At 40.0% G+C, this 21,771-nt stretch overlaps 1 protein-coding gene and 1 long non-coding RNA gene across 3 annotated transcripts; one reads left to right on the forward strand and one right to left on the reverse strand.

Moving 5' to 3' along the window:
• Positions 1–1,204: 1,204 nt before the first annotated feature.
• On the reverse strand, positions 1,205–4,223 carry LOC110016687 (uncharacterized). The gene is made up of 2 exons (XR_002292018.2): positions 2,701–4,223; positions 1,205–2,095 (listed from the first exon to the last, which is right to left on the reverse strand). It is a non-coding gene; the product is annotated as an uncharacterized LOC110016687 (long non-coding RNA).
• Positions 4,224–4,371: 148 nt separating this feature from the next.
• Positions 4,372–18,924, forward strand: LOC105355392 (uncharacterized). Of its 2 annotated transcripts, XM_078937264.1 has the most exons (3): positions 4,372–6,976; positions 9,513–9,647; positions 16,819–18,924. In XM_078937264.1, exons 1-3 carry the CDS (start codon positions 6,805–6,807, stop codon positions 17,817–17,819), a joined length of 1,308 nt encoding a protein of 435 aa, XP_078793390.1. In that variant the 5' UTR covers positions 4,372–6,804; the 3' UTR covers positions 17,820–18,924. The 2 variants fall into 2 exon arrangements, with proteins under 2 accessions (XP_078793390.1, XP_020565592.1); XM_020709933.3 differs by lacking the exon at positions 9,513–9,647.
• The last annotated feature ends 2,847 nt before the right edge of the window (positions 18,925–21,771 follow it).

Here is a 21,771-nt window from a genome sequence, read left to right on the forward strand (position 1 = left end):
CCAGATCAAAGGAAGAGATGACTGTTGGCATCCTAAATGCCCGTTTCTGGTGTCTGCTTGGCCTCAGGGTCAGTCCTGAGGGAGCCTAATCCCCCACCTGTTAGATGTTAAAAATCACATAATAGCCCCACACAGCTCCAGTGATGATTTGATTTTAATGTCACCCTTTTATAGATATTTTTGTGTTTCATTTTGACTTTGTCCAGAATTCTGGAGCTCTCCTGGTGGTGGTGAGCCCACGGGAGACTAATCCCACGTCGTTCATTCGGGCTTGACCCGACCGGGGCCCGTGGGAGGGGTCTTGGCCACCAGGCGCTTGTCTGCGAGCCCCAATCCCAGGCCTGGTTACAGGGTGGAGCCCTGGTGACACCAATTTGGGCAATCTAACAAAATCTTGGATGGTACTTCTCATAAAAGGGTTCTGAATTGATCTTTGTCTGGCTCATCACCCAGGACCTATCTGCAATGGGAGACCCTACCAGGGGCAGAATCCCTGGACAGCTTAGCTCCTGAGATCACTCGAGCACTCAAACCCCTCCACCACGTTAAGGTGGTGATCCAAAGAGGGGCATTGAAGGTAGTTTGCCCTCTCTCTATGGAGTGCTCCTGCCCCAGGGAAGATCGACAGGCAGATTGGTGCAGCTGTCATGCCATCGCTGTTCCAGACTGTTGTGATAAAGAGGGAGCTGAGACAAAAAGCGAAGCTCTCTATTTAACCCTTGTGCTATCTTAGATGACCCCACCCTTACATTGACATGTTCTCTCTACCATGACAAAGGTGGATAAAGGTGGAAAGATTTCATGTAATCCATGGACACCAGTGAAGATCACAAATCATTGTAGAAAAAAGGTTCAGAGCACTGTCTAGTGGGTCTAGATGACCCAACTCCCAATGTTAAAGTGCCTAGGATAACACAAGAGAAGGTTGCGTCAGGAAGGGCATCCGGCGTAAAACATTTCCAAGTTTACCATGCGACTTGTTCGCTGTGGCGACTCCTGATGGGAAAAGCCGAAAGAGAAAGAAGATTAAATATTTGTCTTCTTAAAAAAAAAACTGAACTCGTCCTCTCAATGTCTGCCCCATTTATCCACAAAGGTGTACGTTTTTTTTCTTCTTCTGATTCAAACCTGTGAATCACAAGAAAAAATCTGTGCTTTGTAACTCTGCAAATTATAGTGAATCACTGATGTAAAAATAAACAAGATTTCTTCTTATAAAAATTATTTTATTTATACAAATTGGGATTGAAATCAACATCACTTAGATGACTTTATTATTAGAAAGTATTTTAATTAAAACATTGAATTATTTTATGCTTTCTATCGATAATCATTTTGGTTTTAATGCTAAACATCAGACAGACATTTGCATTTAGGCAACAAAAGGAACTTATAAGTACAGACATCAAAAATCATCTGTGGTCATGTGTTTTATTGTTGCCTTTAAAATTTCAATTTAATTTCAATTTTATTCATTTCTCAGGGATAGCGCGAATAAAAGCATCACCGCAATGAACCAGAGTTAGCCCGGTGGTCATTTTTATCTATTGTCCCCAAAAGATGTTAAAATTGTCTACCTTAAAAGCAAAAAAGAACAAAAATAAAAACAATTGAAAAGATCAGTATAAGTACAACATACAAGGAAAATGCAATTATTAGACAATGAAAATAAAATACCTATTGATAAAAAAAGGCTACATACATTACAAAACATTAAAATTCATATAAAAGATTCAATATCATAGATAATAGAGGGGATAGGGATATTAAAGTTCCATCTAATGTTAAGGACAACCCCAACTTCCTGTTCTCATTCAGTCTCGCTGCAGCTCAGCATTTGCCTTCAGGCGCCGACCACGCCTGGAAGCACCTGCTCTCACTGATGATCTAAGAGGTGAGCTGGTTCATCTTAAACACATTTAATTACGGTAGGATGTGCACTTCAGGGCCACCGTACCTATTGACTACAAAACACATTTGTTCAAAGATAAAAGCGGAAAAGCAGTTTGAAAAAAATGTCCTTTAGTGCTGAGACTTATTGGAGACTAAAGTATCTTTTTCTCTTATTTTTCGGTTTCCTGCTGTGCAGAGGAACCTGCAATGAAGACAGACATGATGGAGTTGCTTGAATGTAACAATAGGTTTACAGTATTAGGAGAAAAGGCTGAAAAGCTTTGTGACTAGAAGATGGATTGAAGTACATAGAAATATGATGGATAACAAGTTTAAAATTCAGTGTCTATCAATGTTTTCTGCCAAAATGCTGCATATATTTTATAGGCAACATATAGCCCTAACACCCTAACCCTAAGCCCTAACTACTAAAAAACTATATAGTGCAGGACTTTTTAGAGCCCTGAATTTTAAAAGAAATTTGGACACCATGCTCCAAATTTGGCAAACATTGTTCCGACGCAATGCGTTGTGGTCCACATTCGCCGATCTAGTGAGCATGGATGCAGACTGCTTTTTTGCAGAGACTTAAGGGAGATTTCTAAGGCACACGATTTTTTTAGATTTTAGAATTGTAGATTTGGACAGCACTACAAAATGACGAACGCATTACGAAGTCCACTATGTAGTGAGTAGAGAAGGAATTCAGACACAATCAGTTTCTTTTACATTTTTCTGACATTCAAAAGCAGTTCAGAAAATGCAACCAACAGACGTCTCCCTTCTAAATTCTTAGCAAACACTCACTGGCCACAAACAGATTTACCAGATGGGAATTGAACTGCCGACCCTTCAATCATTGGCCGACCTGCTCAATCGCCTCAGTCACCGTCGGTTCCTAGTTCACAGGTCCTGCAAAAGTGTGTGTGAGAGTGGACAAAAATAGTTGAAAATCACTAAATGAAATTTTTTCCCCGGTTTTTGTTAACTCAGTCAGTGAAGATTGTCTGGGTTTAAAAAGAGCCCACACCATTTCCCTTCCTCTACTAGTCTGTAATAATCCATATTTTATTATAACATGTTTGGTTTTTCTAAATGTGGAGCAGAGCATGTAACCTCACAGTTCTGCTTTTGCCTTTTGATTCATTTGTCGGTTTTTATGGAGAGTAAACAACAATTGTAATTCGACGAATGTAATTCGACTCCTTATAGCACGGGACAGCTGAGCTAAAGGAAACAAAGAAGTCCTCTTTGGGACTTGACAGTCTACAGGTCAGGTTCTTTCCTCCATGCATTCATGAAAAGGTGATTGATAAGGAGTGTTAACAGGAATAATTTAATGTCATTGTTTGGTTGACTTCTTCAGCATTGAAATGTTCCTCTTCTTAATTTCTAGAGCAGAAAACTGCTCCATCTGACCTTTGACCTCCACAAACGTCAACTCAGAAAAAGAGGTGAAACTGCTCGAAAATGTCACCAACTGCTGTTAAATGTGGAACACATGAAGACAAAAGCAGAAAGTCGAAAGCAGCCTTGGATTAAGCTCCTCCCACTCACCAACAAACCACCAATCAGGCAAGTTTGTTCTCTGAAAAGAAGAAGACTTTACTAAATGAAAACTAGAATTTCAGATCCAATCCAAAGATGATCTGATGAAAGGTTCTGTGGTTTTGGTGTCAGAGGACATTTTTCTGTGATCACACAGCTGTTGCTGCCCGACAGCTTTCATTCTGGAGAATCTGTGTGAGTTTGGACAGAATCCTTCATCATTCATTTCAATGCTTTGCTGCCCTCTAGTGACAAAAATAGAAACTGCAGCCCAGATTTCTTCATTTCTGTCTGATCTTAGGTTAATAGAGTTTGTGAAGTATTTTTTCTAGACAAATTGATTTAATAGAAACCTAAAGTAAAAACAGATGACATGATATTCCGGACACTTCCTGGGTTCAGTTGTAGCAAACAAAAGACTCACAACGCTGCATTTGAGGGAGTTGAAGTCCTGAATTTAAACAGAAAGACCACAGAGTTTTATAAAGTCTCATTTTATCAATAACTCTTATTATCCATAACAAGCAAAAAAAAACACAACCACCTGTGCTCTGATCTGTTAGAAGCATTGATGTCTATTAGAAGTTAGAAGGGAGACATCTGCTGGTTTTATTTGAGAACTGCATGTAAGGATCAGAAGTGTTGTTTGGGCCTGAATGCTGCCTGTAAATGTTCATCTTTCACACTTGGGATTTATTTTCGTTTCTGCACATTCCCAGATGGGAATCTAACATGTGGAATGACTGGAAAATGACCTGATGTAACTATTAAAGACATCTGACCAAATCCCTTTCTGCTGAGCTTGAAGCATCAAACAAGAGCTGGTGCGTTCAGGGAAGCAAAACCTTAATTATAAGCAGCATATTCGTATTAAAAAAATGCAGTTTCTCTATAGAAAAATCATTTTAAAGATTTATTGTATGGTATCTTTCACTAACAAATACTGTATCTCCTACATTCCCAACCTTCAACCTCATACTAACATTTATTTTTCACATCATCTGTGTAGCGCTATAATTACAGTCATCACTGCAAGGAAAACAACAATAAACATTGTAACTCTCAGACCTGCAAAATAAGAACCCATTATTGATCTTTTTATATAAACCAGATGTACTATGATATTTATTAGACAGTTGTTTAGAAAAAAGGTTAAATGTTTTTATAGTCTCAACATAAATTAATTAACTGTGATTTTATTATTCTCTCCCTTTTATGGGGGAGATGGAATATATGCAGTAATAGATAGATAGATAGATAGATAGATAGATAGATAGATAGATAGATAGATAGATAGATAGATAGATAGATAGATAGATAGATAGATAGATAGATAGATAGATAGATAGATAGATAGATAGATAGATAGATAGATAGATAGATAGATAGATAGATAGATAGATAGATAGATAGATAGATAGATAGATAGATAGATATAAACTTTATTAATCTCCCAAAGGAGAAATTCAGGTGTCCGGTAGCAAAACACACAACCACACACAACAAACAACAGTAAAAAGACAGTTCACAAAATAATATCAGTTCATATCAGGCAGGTTCATTAAACAGCCTGATAGCTGTAGGGACAAATGAGTTCTTAAAGCGCTCTGTCCTGCAGCGCAGTGAAAGGAGTCTATTACTCCGTGTGCTCCTCTGACCAGACATTGTGTTGTGCAAAGGATGTCTGGGATTGTCCAGGATGCTCTGAGTCAAAGCCCTCATCCTTTTCTGCAGCACAGATCCCAGAGAGTCCACCCTCCTCCCGATCACAGATGCACATCTCTTAATCAGTTTGTCCAATCGAGTGCAATCCCTCGTGGTCATACTGCCACCCCAGCAGACAACCCCATGGAAGACAGCACTCGCCACAACCGACTGATAAAAGAGGAGCAACATGTCAGTACATACATCAAAGGACCTCAGCTTTCTCAGAAAGAACAGTCTACTCTGCCCTTTCTTATACAGAGCATGAGCCTGCTCCGACCAGTCCAGTTTGTGGTCAAGGTGCACACCCAAGTATTTGGTGTCACGAACAGGATCTACATTACATTGGAAACCCAGATTTAGTGCAGGAATATTGATTTGTAGTCATAGCTTCAACATGTCGGAGTTGGAGGGTTTAAAGAAGGATTTTGCTGATTTACAAAGGAGGCTCGTAGAGCAGGCAGGTGCCTTGGAACAGGCTAGGAATGAACAAAGAGAAGCTCTCTCCCTTGCCAAGGCAGTTATTGATCAGCAGGCTACAGCATTGAGAGCACCAGCTGCGGTCGTCATCCATAGAGACCGTAAACTGCCAGACTTTGGGGGTGGATCAGTAAGAGGCGGGGATGAATCTGTTGAGGAATGGATTGCCGAAATGAAGTCAGCTTTTCGAGTGATGAAAACACCCCATGACGATAGAGTTGAGCTGGTTAAGCAACACCTGAAGGGTGAAGCGAAGGCACAGGAGTTAAAGGGACTGACAGGTGTGGGCAGGGACCTGCATTACTGTTAGTCGACCAGAGCAAGCTTAATATTTGTACCCCTATTAGTTAGGATTTCAATCCTTTACATTTGGCATATTGGCAAAATGCATGCATTTTGAAAATATTTATTTATGTATTTATAAAATTATTACTTTTCTTTTTATTATTTTACATATTTAACGCTTTAAAATGTGCTAATCTAAAAGTTATTGAAATTTAGTCAACTTCTTTATTGGTATATTTCACCTTAATAGTTATTTCACAGTTATTGCTTTTTGTTGTTTACTACAGTTTAATATTTAATCTTAATGATTTTACAGTCTCTTCGATTTTCAATTTTTGCTTCTTTGTTTAATTAAGAAATGTCTTTGTACATTACTATAGTTTAAGAATACATTAAGACAGTCTGTTTAGCTTTAAATACATTTTTAGTCAAATCTAAACTGTAATTTTTTTTCCAATAAACTTTATTGCACAAGTTTCTATCTTATAGAGATTCACATTCAGTTATGCAATAAGAGAACAATTGCAACTATCATAATATATATTTTTGTCACTTCACATTTCCTGATACAAAACTGGTTTTAAGAATATCTGAAACATTTTGAACCATACTGAGATCCAGTTTACACGTTTCTTTTTAAATAAAGTTTCTGCACGTGACCCGGAAGTAGCAGGCTAGCAGCGTTAGCTTGTGTTCAGAAGACGGTGTTGTTTTGGCAGGACATTTGTGAGGCTTATAAAGCGATACATGGTTCAATTCAGAACAATTATCTTTGTTGGAAAGACAACGTGGATTGCTGTGATTGAGAGACTAGCAGATGATCGGAGCTGCAGTGAAGAGAACGGCGGTGTTTGTGGGAGTTGGAGCTGAAGATTCGGAGCAGCTGCAGCAACCATGCCTTCCCTCCAGCCTCTGAGAGAGTTGATCAGCGAGCGACTAGCTGCTGCTGCTGAAGAAATCTTCCGACTCTGTGAAGGAACCATCGTCCAGTACGAGGAGGAGCTCTGTCGTCAGCGCAGACTGCTGGATGTCGCCTGGAAACCACAGCTGCAGGTCCAAGCTATAGGTATGTATTCAACAAAGGAGATAAAACCTTCATCTTCCAGAACATTCGGGCCCAGCCCCAGGTTCTAGTGAACCGGTGACTGATTCTGTTGGAAGATTCTGGTCCGCCATCTTGAAGCGGTAAACAGCTGTAGTTGTTTGATAGTTTCTTTCATTCAATCCGGTTATCAGACGTTTAAGAGTCAGACGCATGCGTGGTAAGGGAGTGGTGACATCATCTGCTGCCACTCGGCAGCAGCCTACCTGTCTGTCCTGCTTCGTGCGCGTGAGTCAGTGTGCAGCTGACTACTTGAGAGGAGAACCCCCTTAAGGTCTTTGACGCGCAGACGTTGATGATGCGCCAATTAACGCACAACAAGCTGTATGGGAAGCGAAAACGGTCACAAATCTCAAAGAAAAGCTGCGTAAAGAAAGGCGTTTGGGCCATCAAAAACGCCGCCTTTAATGTGCGATTTAAAAGTAGCACAAGTGTTTTATTGCGTCCTAAAAGTCGTTTTAGCGTGTTCAAAACCGCACGTTCAAAGCGTGTTTTTGTTGCCTCATATAGTGACATGAAAATGGCCATAATTTGTTAATAAATGGTTAAAGCTATTTACGTTGGACTCCGTAGTCTAATGGTACGAGCCTAGACATTATACGTTTTTCACATACGGGAACTGTGAGTTCGACTCCAGAGCTCACTCAGCGGATATATCTTTTCTTTTGCAAAAATAATTGTAATTGGTGTTTCTGTTTTTCCACTTCTTCTTCTTTTTTCTGATCTTTAAACAAATTTTTGTTTTATTGATAAACTATTAAAAATATCCAAACAAGCTTTCTTCGTTGCTCAGAATAAAAAAATCACTGTAGTTATTAAAAATGCCAAACTAACATTCTGTTACAACAGAAGTACTTTATTCCTATTTAAAATTGTTAAAAATCAAAACAAACAGAAAAACAATACACTGTGTGATCCTATGGAGAGAAATTAGACTCAGTCGGATTTGTGCGTGCGTAATTCTTGATTTGTGTGTAAATTAGGATTTGTCTATGCATATTCTTGCTTTGTGCGTGCGTAAATTAGGATTTGTGCATAAATTTGGATTTGTGCGTGATTTGTGTACAAGTTAAAAAAATATAAAATGAAAAAAATACAAAATGCAAAATACGTATGCACAAATTAAGATGATGACAACTTGAAACTACTTACACACACACATCTTTAAAAAACACGCACGAATCCCCTTGTTACGCACACACAAAGCCAAAGTTACGCACGGATCTACCGTGAGACTGTTTTCACGTCTCACAAATTCGTCCGTAAATGCTGCGTTTAAATACCAGTGGAATGCTCGGTCATTAGAATTTTCCTATCAGCCTTCCCTTCTAAACGTATCCAGACAATGACTCAATCAATACATGAAGACAGTAGATGTTAGTGTTGAACATAGAGGCTACTTACTTCGGGGCGCTGACCACCGAGATGGGCCGCCATTCTTCCTGTGACTCCCTCAGTCTGACTGCCTTTGATTTTTCCGGGGGGGAAAAACAGTGCCCCCTACTGGTCGTTCCTGTTACGCATTTTGTATCAATTCGGTGTCTCGGAGAATAATATACTTTTAATAAATATATTAGCGTTTAAAAGTGAACGTCATATTCTCAGATAATAATTTTTATTTTCCTTTAAAGTTTTTTTAAGCCGTGCTACACCCACTGAAGGAAATACGTTTAGAAGGGAAGGCTGATAGGAAAATTCTAATGACCGAGCATTCCACTGGTATTTAAACGCAGCACTTACAGACGAATTTGTGAGACGTGAAAACAGTCTCACGGTAGATCCGTGCGTAATTTGGCTTTGTGTGTGCGTAACAAGGGATTCGTGCGTGTTTTTTAAAGATGTGTGTGTGTAAGTAGTTTCAAGTTGTTGTCATCTTAATTTGTGCATACGTAAATTGCATTTTGTATTTTTTTCATTTTATATTTTTTTAACTTATACACAAAACGTATTATGTGAGTAAAAAATCACACACAAATCCAAATTTATGCACAAATCCTAATTTACGCACGCACAAAGCAAGAATATGCATACACAAATCCTACTTTACGCACAAATCAAGAAGTACGCACGCACAAATCCGACTGAGTCTAATTTCTCTCCATTAGATCCTGCCCACTCCAGTTCCTCTCTGAAAGGAGGTCATACAAAAAATACGCGGCATGCTAGCTTTAAACTTTATACAGGCTCTGTAACACATTTAACACTCACATTTTTCTCATACATACCTGGTAACAAAGAAACAGAAAACAAAACACTGTGTGATCCTGCCCACTCCAGTTCCTATACAAACAAAACAAACCAAAATTTAAGTTTTAACAGTGAATCCCCAAAATATCTCTCCTAAACCATCAATCCCTTTTAATCATCACATCACAAGTTAGAAACACATATATTGCTGTAATTATACAAATACAATTTAAAACCAAAAAGGGCAATAAACAATAGGATGGATTGGGATAATAAAATGATTTTAGAATGATGGCACCCACCTCTCTGACAGGAGGTCATACAAAAGGGGTGGGGAAGAGTAGCCTTTGGAATATATCACTCAAAAGACCTGGAAGAAGAAGAAGAAGAAAGGAAGGAGGGGCTATGACCAGGAGTGTAATGCAGCAGTTTGTCGGAGATCCCTCAGGTATGGTAACCCTTGAACAGATTTTGTGCTATTGTAAAATAAGATAAAAGCTGTCCTGGTTACACAATCTCTGAAGTGGTGACTGTAAATTATATTAGCCTTGTAATTTTCTTAATCATAGGTACCTAGGTTCGAATCCCACGGCCGTAATCTTGATGCACAGCTTCGGCCTTTCATTTTTTCTTTATTTTTATGCTAAATTCATGTGAAGAATTAAAAATGCAGTGTTTCCCCGCTTATTTCCGTTTCAATATTAGCAGTTTCATGTATTTATATATAATTCTTCAGTCACCGCACTCCTCCGGTTCATCACAAAAACTCAGACAACTCATGGCGGCACTTATATGAGACTTTTGCATCCGAAGGAGATGCCACAGAAATGTAGAGCACGCCGGTCCGTCGGCTTCCTTGCTTGCGGCTAAAAAACATTTCACAGCAAGCGGTTTCTGTATCGCTTTAACGGAAGTTTTTGCCCCTGCATGGAGAAATGGCATCAGCTGACTCAGAATTGGCCGGAAAATATCCTGAAACGCTGGAAAAAAAAGAATCGGGGGGAGTAATTATCATCCGGATAAATGAATCACGGATGAAACCGGCCTCTCAAAACCCTCCAAACATGCTGCTGCCAGACCGACGCGCCACGTCTGAACACGGATACCGTCATGTTGGAGCCAGACATCATCAGTAAGCAGCGATAGATTTGAAACCTGTCAATCAAACAATTTGAGCGCTTGACGTGGGGACCAGCAGGGATCACATGCCTTTGATGCATCTGATTGGTCAGTTTAAAATGTGACTAACTTGCACTTCAGAAATAATATCAGGATAAAAGTATTAGGAAGAACATGTTAAAATTAGAATCAGAGGAAGAATGGTTAGTCTGACAAATAGAATGACAGAGTAAAAGCCGTTTATTTCTTTATAGAAGTCTATGGGATTTTGGCTTCTTGAAACCAGTGGGTACTTCCTGTTTGGAACGCTAAGGGGGGATGAGTCACTCAGTCCAGTCCTTTTATGTAGTCAATGGGCACACAGAGTCAGAGAGTTCATGGTTTATAATTGTCTAATCTACATTCCTAATTTACAAGGTAGAAATGCCCTAACTTGTCATTTAAAAAGATAAAGCACTCAATCATTATAGTTTTTACTTAGTGTTCTGATGTGTTTTTACCTATTCTCCCAAATACTCTTAGATCTTTTCAATATAATCCTAATTATATACGATTAATATCCAAGCAGTCAAAATGATCGCTATGGTAATTCTATTAGTTTTGGAATTCCGGGACACCGAGTGTTAATCGAATAGATTTATTGGTGTTAACTATGTAATCCTAAAAATAAACTAATGTCTAAAAAGAAAAGACATTCTAAGGATGTTTAACATCTGCAGAATTGTCCTGTTCATGTTCATCTTCTACTGTTCAGTCCCTTTCGGGGTCATGGGGCTGCTGGAGCCTATTCCGGCCACTTGCAGGCAAAGGCAAGGGGCACCCTGGACAGGTCACCATTCTGTCGCAGGGCCGCAATCACACACCCATTCAAACTCAGAATTGTCCTGATGTTTTTAATTATTACTCAAAGTAATGTGTTTTAATTCATTAAGTGAAAAAGGTTAGCTGATCTCTGGAGTAAACAACACGACTATGGAGTTGCTGAGCGACAGAGAATAATAAGTAAAAATATAACAAAACACCTCCAAGATTCACTTAACTTCAAAAGAAACAAATAATTTGTGATAAAAAAAGAAACACTTCATGGATCGTGTGAAAACGGCATACGTCGAGATCAAAGGCTGATTAAAAATCAATAAAGAAGTTCTTTTAAGAAGAAAAGGAACCAATAACTAATTTTATCCTCTGTTTTAATTATACTGTGACTTACCGTAATTTCCGGGTTATAGAGCGCACCCGATTACAAGCTGCACCCACCCATTTTCACGTATTAAACTTCTTTTTTAAATACATAAGCCGCAACAGTGTACAAGCCGCATGCATTAAGCAACATCGTCAGCCTGACAAATCACATCCTGACTCCCAGACTGAGTGCAATTTTTAACCACACTGTGGGAGGAGTCAGCTCATGTGTATGAATACACCCACATCTGCCAAACAGCCTGCAGCTGAATTCTGTTCACAAGTTCCTCAGTTATGGTTTTTTCTAATTTTTTTTAAAAGTTTTTTTTACTTATTGACAATCTAGGTATCATACATAAAATTACAAACAGTAACCATATAATCAACATTACCTCCCTCAGTTATGATGAGGAAATTTACATCCGCGATCCCCCATTTCCCATGAGTCTTAGGGGCTAAAGGCGGGTCTAACCCCCCGCTCGCCACACCGTTGTCAGTGTTTAAAGAATGAGCAGCAGTGGATGGAGGGGAGAACGGGAGAGCATCTCTCCTTCCACTTGTGTCGCGGCAGCATTATGGTACTAACAGGGCTGGTTAAAAAAACACACCAGTAAAATAATTCAGCGGTGGCTGAAAATCGCGCACCTCTGCGCGATACGCGCGCCTCAGCGCGGCGCGTGCGTCAGAAGTTTCCTTCCACAACAAACACTGTTGCTCCGTGGACGCCTCTGCGCTCTACGCTCGCCAAGCGGGCTCTTTGCTTCCCATTCCTATCTTCTCCGACACCCCTGGCCAGGGCGGCTCCAGGGAGAAGCGCTTTGTCCCCATTGCGCCGGTGGAAGGAGCAAATCGTGTCTGTGCAGAGCAATCTGACTTAATACTGTATGTTTTGTGTATGAGGGGAGGATGAGTTGTTACGTGTGGGAGCCATCAGACTGCCATCGGCCCCCCAGCTCTATGTGAACGAGCAGCAGGAGAACATGTCTCCAGCTCACACGACGACTGTGGGGCGGTGTGAGCTTTTCAATGCAAAATTCCGCTCAGTCCTTAGAAACTGTTCAAACAATCATGTCGATTTGTGTTTCCTGTCGTGTCCCGACAAAATAAAGGCTGATGTTATTCCCACATATTTACGTGTAGCCAAGGTGCAGACTGTAGCTTTTCCCGCATGGATTCATGTTCATCCAGGCTAAATGTTGTTAGCGCCTGTTAGCCTTCACCTAACCGTACGTTGTGCCAGAAAAAAGCACTGACCACACAGATTAAAAATAAAATGATGAGCGAACAGGCGCTTCTTAATAACCGTAACATAACTATAATAAATGTACGTTTAGAAGATCCTCTCGTATATTACGGAGCTGCTAATAGATGGGCTAGTGTCACTGTGACTCTGAGGTAAATTCACTCCTGGTCCATCTGCGCTGTTCTCTCCGTCACGCTGCTGACCGGCTTTTCCAAACCCGTTGGTGATGGTGGATTTTTTCACGCTGCTTTTAACGATTGCTTTTAACTTGGAAGCTTCATCATATTGTAGTGACGATCACGTGCACGTTGGGTCTAATGGCACCAAAGGATTCTGGGATGCAGCTGGTGCATGCGTGTTTCCTTTTGTTGAACCATGACTGAATTGTCTAAGACCTGAAGTCAAGTCCATGCTGTTTGGCTGCTAAGATGTGTGTTGAAAAACAAATGACTTGTTGCTTGGAGTTGGTTTAAGCATCCAACCCGTGCTCTGAGACCGGAAAAATGTTCATGGCGGCCGCCAAATAAATCCGTAAATAAGCCGCGTCACTGAATAAGCCGCAGGGCTGTGAGCACAGGACCAAAGTAGCGGCTTATAGTCCGGAAATTACGGTATTTTCTAATTGCATTTATCGTATACATTTATTGAATAGACTGCTTTAAGTTTTTCTGTGTAAAGGTTATAAATATGCTTGGCCGGTATTTTTAGTTTTTCTTCTATAAATACCAGCCAACTTGACTGGAAAGTCAAAAATGTAATTTTGGCCACTGCTTATGTCACTGTAGTCGTTAGTGAAGCATTAGTCCAAGCCGCCCATTTGGCTAGATACAAGCTGTCTATTGGAGGAAAATTGGCAAACCTGTACAAGGAATGCAAGGAGCACACATTTACCAGGTGAACAGCACTTACAGAGCCTTTTTGCTACAATAAATGGATTTGAAGTGATATTAAGAGTTTAGTTGATATGTTAGCATGTCCTTTAGCTACGGTTATCGGAATAATTGTTGATGTGCCTCCTAGACATCTCTGCCTCTGCCTTTCACTCTCTGTTGGATCGTTGCACTGCAAGCGTTCAGTCAATTCACCTGCTCTTGTCTCCGCCAGCTTGTCTATCTGTCTGCTCGCCATTCAGCCTGGCTTCCCGTTAACCTGCTCAGCCATTCTCTGACGACGGTTCCATGGTGGACTAGTGCTCACAGATATGTCATGAGGCACAGGGCTCCCAAAAATTTGAGTACAAATAGACGCAATGCCTAAGATTGCTGATTTGCGATCTTTATAAATTTGGTAGAGTGTAGTAAAAGGATGTCCCGATCCGATCAGATCATCGGAAATCGGGCCCAATCCCGTGGTTTCTGACTTAATCTGAATCGAAACAACGGAGACGGATCACGATATTTAATTGTTGTAAAGCGCAGCGGTCTACAGCAGCAATTTGAACGGGAGGCTAAACAGTTCGGTGAAGTTAGCAAGTTGTTCACCCTCTGACTTCAGGGCTCCAAAACTGTGAATAAACGTTTAAAACTGACAGCTAGAGTCCCTCGCTTTATGACTTAATGCAGGGCAGCCGTTTAGCTCGGCGGTAGAGCAGGTCGTCCAACAACCGAAGACTTGGCGGATCAATCCCCGCTCTCCTCAGCCAGCTGCCCCCCCCCCGGAGCCAATGGCGCTCACCCTCTGCCTACAGGAGAGTGTAGTGAGGCCTTGCAGAGTGCAGGCTCCAGGCTAAGGAGATTAAAAGAAAGAAAAACTAAATACATAATCTGTCAAAAACAACCAAAACTACTACATTGTTACACTTATATGATTTAGTTGTGACAACTCATCACATTTATGCTACAACAACAATTTCAGAAGAATGTCCCTGCTTTTTTTTCTTATGGAGAAATGGATCAGAATTATTTACTGTCATTACAACTGAAAAAAAAAAAGCTCACTGGTTAAAGACGGAGCATCGGCTTTCTCCTGCAACAGTGCGGGGCGGTCTCTGACTGATTTCATAAACCCACACGGAGATGTGACTGGTGCTCTTTGATGCTTTTTTAGAGCTCTTCAAAATGAATAAACCGGATCTCTCTCCCCTCCCACACACGTTTGGAGCTTTGGGTTAACACACTTTTGGACACAGAAATGTTTTATAGGTTTTGGGTTGTACCTGCAGCCAGATATTTGTATTTTTATAATGTGTGCAAGTTACAAGACAGAATTTACAATTACAAAATGTAAGCTAGAGGTAACAAGACTATGGAATCATTTCTGTTGCATAATTGCATAACCTCCCTCTTGGAAATGCTGACTGTCATTGTATTATTATTGGATTTTTCCAGGTGGATGTGAAAATGAAAATGTAATCCCCTCTTTGCATTATCGCTTTAATTATGTCCCAGAATGAGCGGTGTTTAAGTAGAAAATGAAAAAGCATTTTGATGGATTTATTTTATTTTTGAGTCAATTGATGCAGTTAGATTATGAAATTAAAAAAAAAAGCATTTCTGTTCATCCATTTTAATTGTAAAACAGATATTTCTAATTGAATTCTCAATTATCATTTTAATGAAGTGACATTGAGCAACGTTCAAGAAAAAGCTATTTGGCAGATTGATTGTTTTATTTTAATTTTGAGTCAATGAACGCAGCCTCTTTTTGAAAAAGAAAAAGCATTTCTCGTACTGACTTTTATTTTTAATTATGCAACAGAAATGCTTCCATACAAGATGAAAGTTACAAGTACAAAACAAAAGTCTGAATTCTAGTTCCATATGTGGGGAAAGCTCAAACAGACAGCTCAAACAAGAAAATCCAAGAATTTGAAGGGACCTGAGGTTTTGTGCTTCTTTACCATTAGAGAAAATCGTTATGACAGCAATGTGCTGTGTCTTCATTTACTATCTTCTTGTCATTTTTTTGCTAGAGCTGTAGTCGGCTAAACTTTGAAAATGTAAAAGGTTCCTTGAGCAGTTGTTGGACCTGTTAAAGACTAAAATCACATTTTACTGTCTTTATTTTAAATGAAAACTAAGAAGTTACATTTTTTAATCAAGATTTAAAACTGCAGGCTTCCTACGACGGAGGATTAGGGCCACCAAAAAAAAAAAAAAAAAAGTAAAATTACGAGATTTTATCTTGTAAATTTAGGAGATAAAAAAAGATTAAAGTGGAGGTAAGCATACAGAGCAGCAAGTGAACGCCGTACAGCAGCAGAGCAGACCGACTAAACTCAATTGAACAGGTGAGGTGGATGTTTATTGATAACGTTCCTAATGTTTGGAAGCTCATTTGTTTGAGTTACGATTTATCAATGTTTTATTCATTGATAGGTGGTTTGCAGGATCTCTGCATCCCGATGAAGCCGTCGGTATCCCTGCAGATGTCCACCGGAATCCTTTCTTCCTCCACCAAAGACCAGATCTCTACGTTTGTGTGACGCTTCCGTCTGAGGAGGAGCACTTTTTGGCTTTTTCAACAATCTAATGCTAATAAAACAGACTATTTTCATTCCTCTTTGTTGTTTTATGTTGAAACGGAGGTTTCATCTGATCTGCAGGAGGGGGCGTATGTAACACTGTTTACCTCCGCATTGGTGTTCGGATGACAGGTTCATGATGTAAGGAGACAAATGAACTTCAGGTTATGTGAATGAAAAGCAAAATAAAGGCTGCAGTGGTTCTTTTCACCCAAACGTGTCTCTGAACTCCTTATTTTATATATGAAACTCCGCTTTACTGACTCTGACAATAATCTGATTTTGAGTCATCAAAAGGTTTAGAATCTCTTTGTTTTAAACCTATAATAATAAGGAAATAAAGCTTCACAAAACGCTCCACATATGTCATTTTCAAGCTAGGCTCCGATAAACGGAAAACTTCGGTGTTTTCTCCTTGTTAATCTATGACTTTTTTCTCGCAAATTTACGAGATAAAATCTCGTAATTTTACTTTTTTTTTTTGGTGGCCCTAAAAGTCTGTCGTAGGCTTCCAGATTGAGGTGATTGTTTTGTTTTTACAGTTAGTCGACCATATGCAGAGTTCTGTAAAAACAACTAAAACGTCTCCTTCTTGTGTTTGTGCCCTTGCAGTCCTCCCCCAATATTATGTGACTGAAGAGGAGGATCAGCGCAACAAGCAGAGGAACTTCAGAGCGGAACAGGAGGAACCAGAACCTCCAAAGATTAAAGAGCAACAGGATGAAACAGAACCTTTGGAGATTAAAGAGGAACAAGAAGAACTCTGCATCAGTCAGGATGAAGATCAGCTTGATCTGAAGCAGGAGACTGATACATGGATGGGATTTCCTACTTATGAGGAAAATGAGAACAGTGAAGCAGAACAGCAGAGCTTTAATGTAACTGATAATCAGGATGAAGAACCGTCATCAACAGATGAAGAGACAGACCCACAGAACAGAAAAAAGCAGAGGAAGAGAAGAAACAGAAGTCATGTCCAAAGTGTGGGCAGCTCTCGCATGTCAGAAAGTCAGTGGGACTCTGGTAAAAGCTCAAGAATTGCTCATAATCTGCACACGAGAACTGAGGCTAATAAAAGACCGTATATCTGTAAAGTATGTGGTAAAAGTGTCAGGTGCTGGTCTCAGCTCAGATATCACATGAGAACACACACAGGCGAAAAGCCTTTTTCTTGTAATGAATGCGATAAAAGTTTTAGTCAAGTATCTCATCTGAAAACACACATCCGGACTCACACAGGCGAAAAGCCTTTTTCCTGTAAAGAATGCGATTCAAGTTTTAGTCAAATATCTAGTCTGAAAAGACACATGAGAACTCACACAGGAGAAAAGCCCTTTTCCTGTGAGGAATGTAATAGAAGTTTTAGTGAAAAATATGATCTCAAAAAACACATGAGAACTCACACAGGAGAGAAGCCTTTTTCTTGCGAATGTGGTAAACGTTTTAGTAAAAATTCCACTCTAAAGAGACACGTCAGGACTCACACAGGAGAAAAACCTTTTCCTTGTCAAGTATGTCATAAGTGTTTTATACAAAAATCGAATCTCATAACTCACATGAAAACTCACATAAGAGAGAAGCCTTTCTCTTGCCATACATTTCATAAAGAGTAGATCTCAATAATCTCAGAAAACACTGGAAAACTCATCACAGAGGACACGTGCAGTAAAAGACAATAAGGGTTTATGTAGAAAAGGTGACATTTTAGTGTTTTTTAAAGTTTTTCTACCATCCCAGATTGCCAAAGGTAACCACATCTGTTTCAGTGACCATGTTTGATCAACCCCCAAAGTCTCCTGATCTGAACCCGATGGAAAAATCTATGAACTGTTATAAAGAGGAAGCTGAGACACCAGACCCAACAATGAAGATGGCCTGAAGTCAGCTATCGAAGCAGCCTGAGCTGTGTACATACACAGAACCGCAGGCTGATGCCATCCATAGCACAGTGTATTGGTGCAGTAATTCAATTAGTAGCTCCAAGTGAATATTGCAACATCCTTACTTTAAACGTTGCAATATATTTTAGTTTTTTAAAGACACAAGTTTTTAGGTTTTCGTCATCTATAATCCACAATCATCAATATCCGAGGAATAAAAGATTTAAAACACTTTCATATATGTATAATGATTCTATATTATAAATTTCCCTTTTATAAATGACCGACATAAATATTACACTTGTAATTAAATTACTTTATATGTACTTGAATTGTAACTATTAGATCATCTGACTTTTCCCAGTGTAAAGATACAATTAGTTTCTGTCTTGGCATTTTTCATTTATGAAATTGGATTTGAGGAAAAATTCAAAAGAAATGTTCAATTTTTGATGGTTTATTAGTAGAATTTTGTAATATTATTATGCAGCTGTTTAGTCAACCAGTATGGTTGAAGTTTATGAGCATATTGTCTAAGTCTGTGCGTTACCATGACAACACTGGAAATGCACTTTATGCATCTTTACTTCTAAAAATGAATTTTTCATTTAATATTATCGGTGTACATTTTATTTACCTCAAGTGTATGTACACTTGTATATTTTTTGTTCTATATAAAAAGTAGTGACTGCACTCTAGATTTTGATGAGTTGGGATCAAATTTCTGTTGTGAGAAAAGCAATTTTCTAAAAATGTACGTGTTTTTGGTGTTTTTAACATGTTCTTGTAGCATTTTTCTCATGATTGATGACGTATATAAAAAACTTTCTGATTAAAATGGCGTTTCTGAGTATTTCATGACTCAATTGTGGTGGATCAGGAGCTGATGTAAACTTGCTGGACAAGAAAGGAAATGTCCAGCATTTCTTTACTCCAAGCTGCAGGGTAGCCCCTTCTTGCTGAACCTGCTCTGTGTAGTGTCAACATCTGATGATGTGAAACTGCTTCTTCAGTCAGATATCAGCCAGTTCAGAGCAGGAGCTCCCTCCTCCCCTTCTTCTTCAGCTCAGCCACTATTCTTCGATCATGGAAACCATCACAACCATGATGGGGTGATCGATGCACCTGCATCAAACAGGACTGCTAATTATACATTGAACAATGGATGGATGGTCCTGAAAGGCGGCAAAGTTGTCCCACATTTCCTAATCAGTCCAGGTGTCATGACGCCTGACTGTAATCGTCCTTTAAAACTGTACACTGATTCCCTTGCTTGAGTCAGTAGGTGCTTTGTTGACACAGGACAGAGATGACTTGAAGGTGGTGGCATTTGCAAGTCAGTCATTTACTTACACTAAAAAGCAGTCAAAACAACAGTAAAGGGACAGCAACAGTAAAGGGAACAGGACACCAGAAACAACATTGTTGACCTGCACCAGGCTGGGAAAGACGGAATCTGCAATAGGTAAGCAGCTTAGTGTGAAGAAATCAACTGTGGGAACAAGTACTAGGAAATGGAAGACATACAAGACCACCAATAATCTCCCTCCATCTGGGGCATCTGCAAGATCTCACCCTGTAGGGTCAAAATCCTCACAAGAAAGGTGAGCAAAATCCCAGAACCTCAAGGGGGGACCTAGTGAATGACCTACAGCTGGGACCAAAGTAACAAAAGCTACCATCAGTAACACACTAGAACTGCCAGGGAATCAAACCCTAAAGACCCTCTGTTATAAACCAGTACAGGTCCAGTCTTGTCTGAGGTTTCTTGATGATCCAGAAGAGTATTGGGAGAAGGTCAAATGGTCAGATAAAAACCATGTCAGTTGAAAGTCCCCAGCAACAGCCCCAAAACACCACACTTCTAGAGGAGATCCGCATGGAGGAATGGACCAAAATACCAACAGCGGTTTGTGAAAACCTGCAAAAACCAAAAAGCCCAATGTCATTACCAAAAAGGGATCACAAGTGGCACATACTTGTGTGACAGACAGGGCTGTGGGTGGTAGTTTGTCCCTCATGGTGTTCCATGGATGAACATTCATGGCCAGCACCTGTCTGTTGAGCTGTGATTGGCTCACAAGGCTGATAAACAGCAGCAGTGGGAGTTCCATCTAGGTGCTGGTTTCCTGGTTTGGCCTTGGTGGGTGAGCTTGACATGTGGACCTTTTTTACTAAAGCTTTTAATCATTTGAGTCCTTTTAAAGTTTTTAAGCATTTGAGTTTGCAAGATTTTAAACTCTATTCATATTAACAGGTGGTGGCATGAGTTCTGACCCTGGGGCATGAGAGGTAAAATAAGGGTTTGCAAAACATGTGTTTGTCCCAGGGGAGAACTAACTTATTTTTCTTTTTCCAGCAGAGTTGCCACTGCTGTTTTGCTTAGTGTTTTTAGTCATTGTTTTTAATGTTTTAATCAAGCTTGACACCCTTGCTTTTATCCATTTTTAAACTGTTGTGCTCATTTTTAGTATCTTGGTGTCTGGACCTGGCTGAGGGTGGCTGCCTCCTCCTTTTATCCTTATGGTAGCTGGTGGGTGCCGTATACAGTATTGTGTAGGGGGGACCCCCCTGTTTTCAGCCCATAAACTAGTGGTGACCTGCTCAGGTGCACCGCTTCTGTTTTGTATTTTCTTTTAATCACTGTTTGGGTTGTGGTGTGTTTTTGTGTGCATTTGGGCCCTGAGCAGGTACTCCTGGTGAGAGTTGGATCAGAGATCTCCCTTGGTGGTGTTGGTGGCTACCCGCCGGTGCAGTGGGACTGAGGCGATCCTGGAGGCAGCCGCCCTCATGCAGTGTTGGAGTGCGGTCCAACTGTCCGAGCCCATTTTAACTTTCTCTTTTATTGAACTTGTGTCAAGTTTTTAATGTTTTTAACCTATCAAATCCAGTCTCCGTTTGGGTTACAAATGTAAGAGGGCGTTCGGTCACACTTGCATAGCTCTTTTCTACCTTCCTTGAAGGCCCTAAGCGCTTTGAAGTCCCATTCACACACTAATGTGTGGTGGGGTTAAGTGTCATGCCCAAAGACACTTCGACACATGGTCGAGTGTTGGAGTTTGTGTTGGTATCATTTGCTCACCTGCTGTTATCACCCTAACATGATTGTCTCTCAGTTCTGTCTTTCAGTGAGAAAACACGGACATGTGAAGTGATGATTATACAAGAGATGGTGTTTCTGTTCTGACTGATTGAAAAGCCACTTTCACGTAATCAACCCCGGCCTACAATAAATACAGACTCCATACACCGTGAAAGCGGGACTCCTCTATTCCAGTTTGCACTGTGACAGACGGGTTCTCCTTTTGCAGATGTCTAACAAAAATTCTTGCTTCCTGTGTGGTTCCTCTCTTTGTTAAGGAATAGTCAAAACCCCGACAGCAAGCAAGGTGGGAATCAAACCTGCAATCGTCTGATCAGAGGTCGACCACCCTATCAATGCTTAACAAAGTACTAGTAATAATATGAATTTTTGTTATTGAATAAATATTTATTTTCCACTAAATTCTTTTCTCATTCTGTCTCTCATAGTTGAAGTGTCGCTGTAATGAACATTGCAGGTCTCTCTCATCTTTTTAAGTGGGAGAACTTTCACATTTGGTGGCTGACTGGATATGTTTTCCCCTGCTGTACTGCAGATGATTGCAGAATAAACTCAAAGAAATAAAAGTGAATCCTTTCAATG

This window comes from Oryzias latipes, chromosome 2 (genome assembly GCF_053564925.1).
Source record: "Oryzias latipes strain Hd-rR chromosome 2, Olatipes_Hd-rR_3.1".
NCBI classification, from domain to species: domain Eukaryota; kingdom Metazoa; phylum Chordata; class Actinopteri; order Beloniformes; family Adrianichthyidae; genus Oryzias; species Oryzias latipes.

Excerpts from the sequence above, each read along its gene's own strand:
- LOC105355392 (XM_078937264.1), top strand. The coding sequence starts at position 6,805 with ATGCCTTCCCTCCAGCCTCTGAGAGAGTTGATCAGCGAGCGACTAGCT. Across the intron at positions 6,977-9,512 it reads GCTGCAGGTCCAAGCTATAG|GAGGTCATACAAAAGGGGTG; the intron begins GTATGTATTCAA and ends CCTCTCTGACAG. Across the intron at positions 9,648-16,818 it reads GTTTGTCGGAGATCCCTCAG|TCCTCCCCCAATATTATGTG; the intron begins GTATGGTAACCC and ends GTGCCCTTGCAG.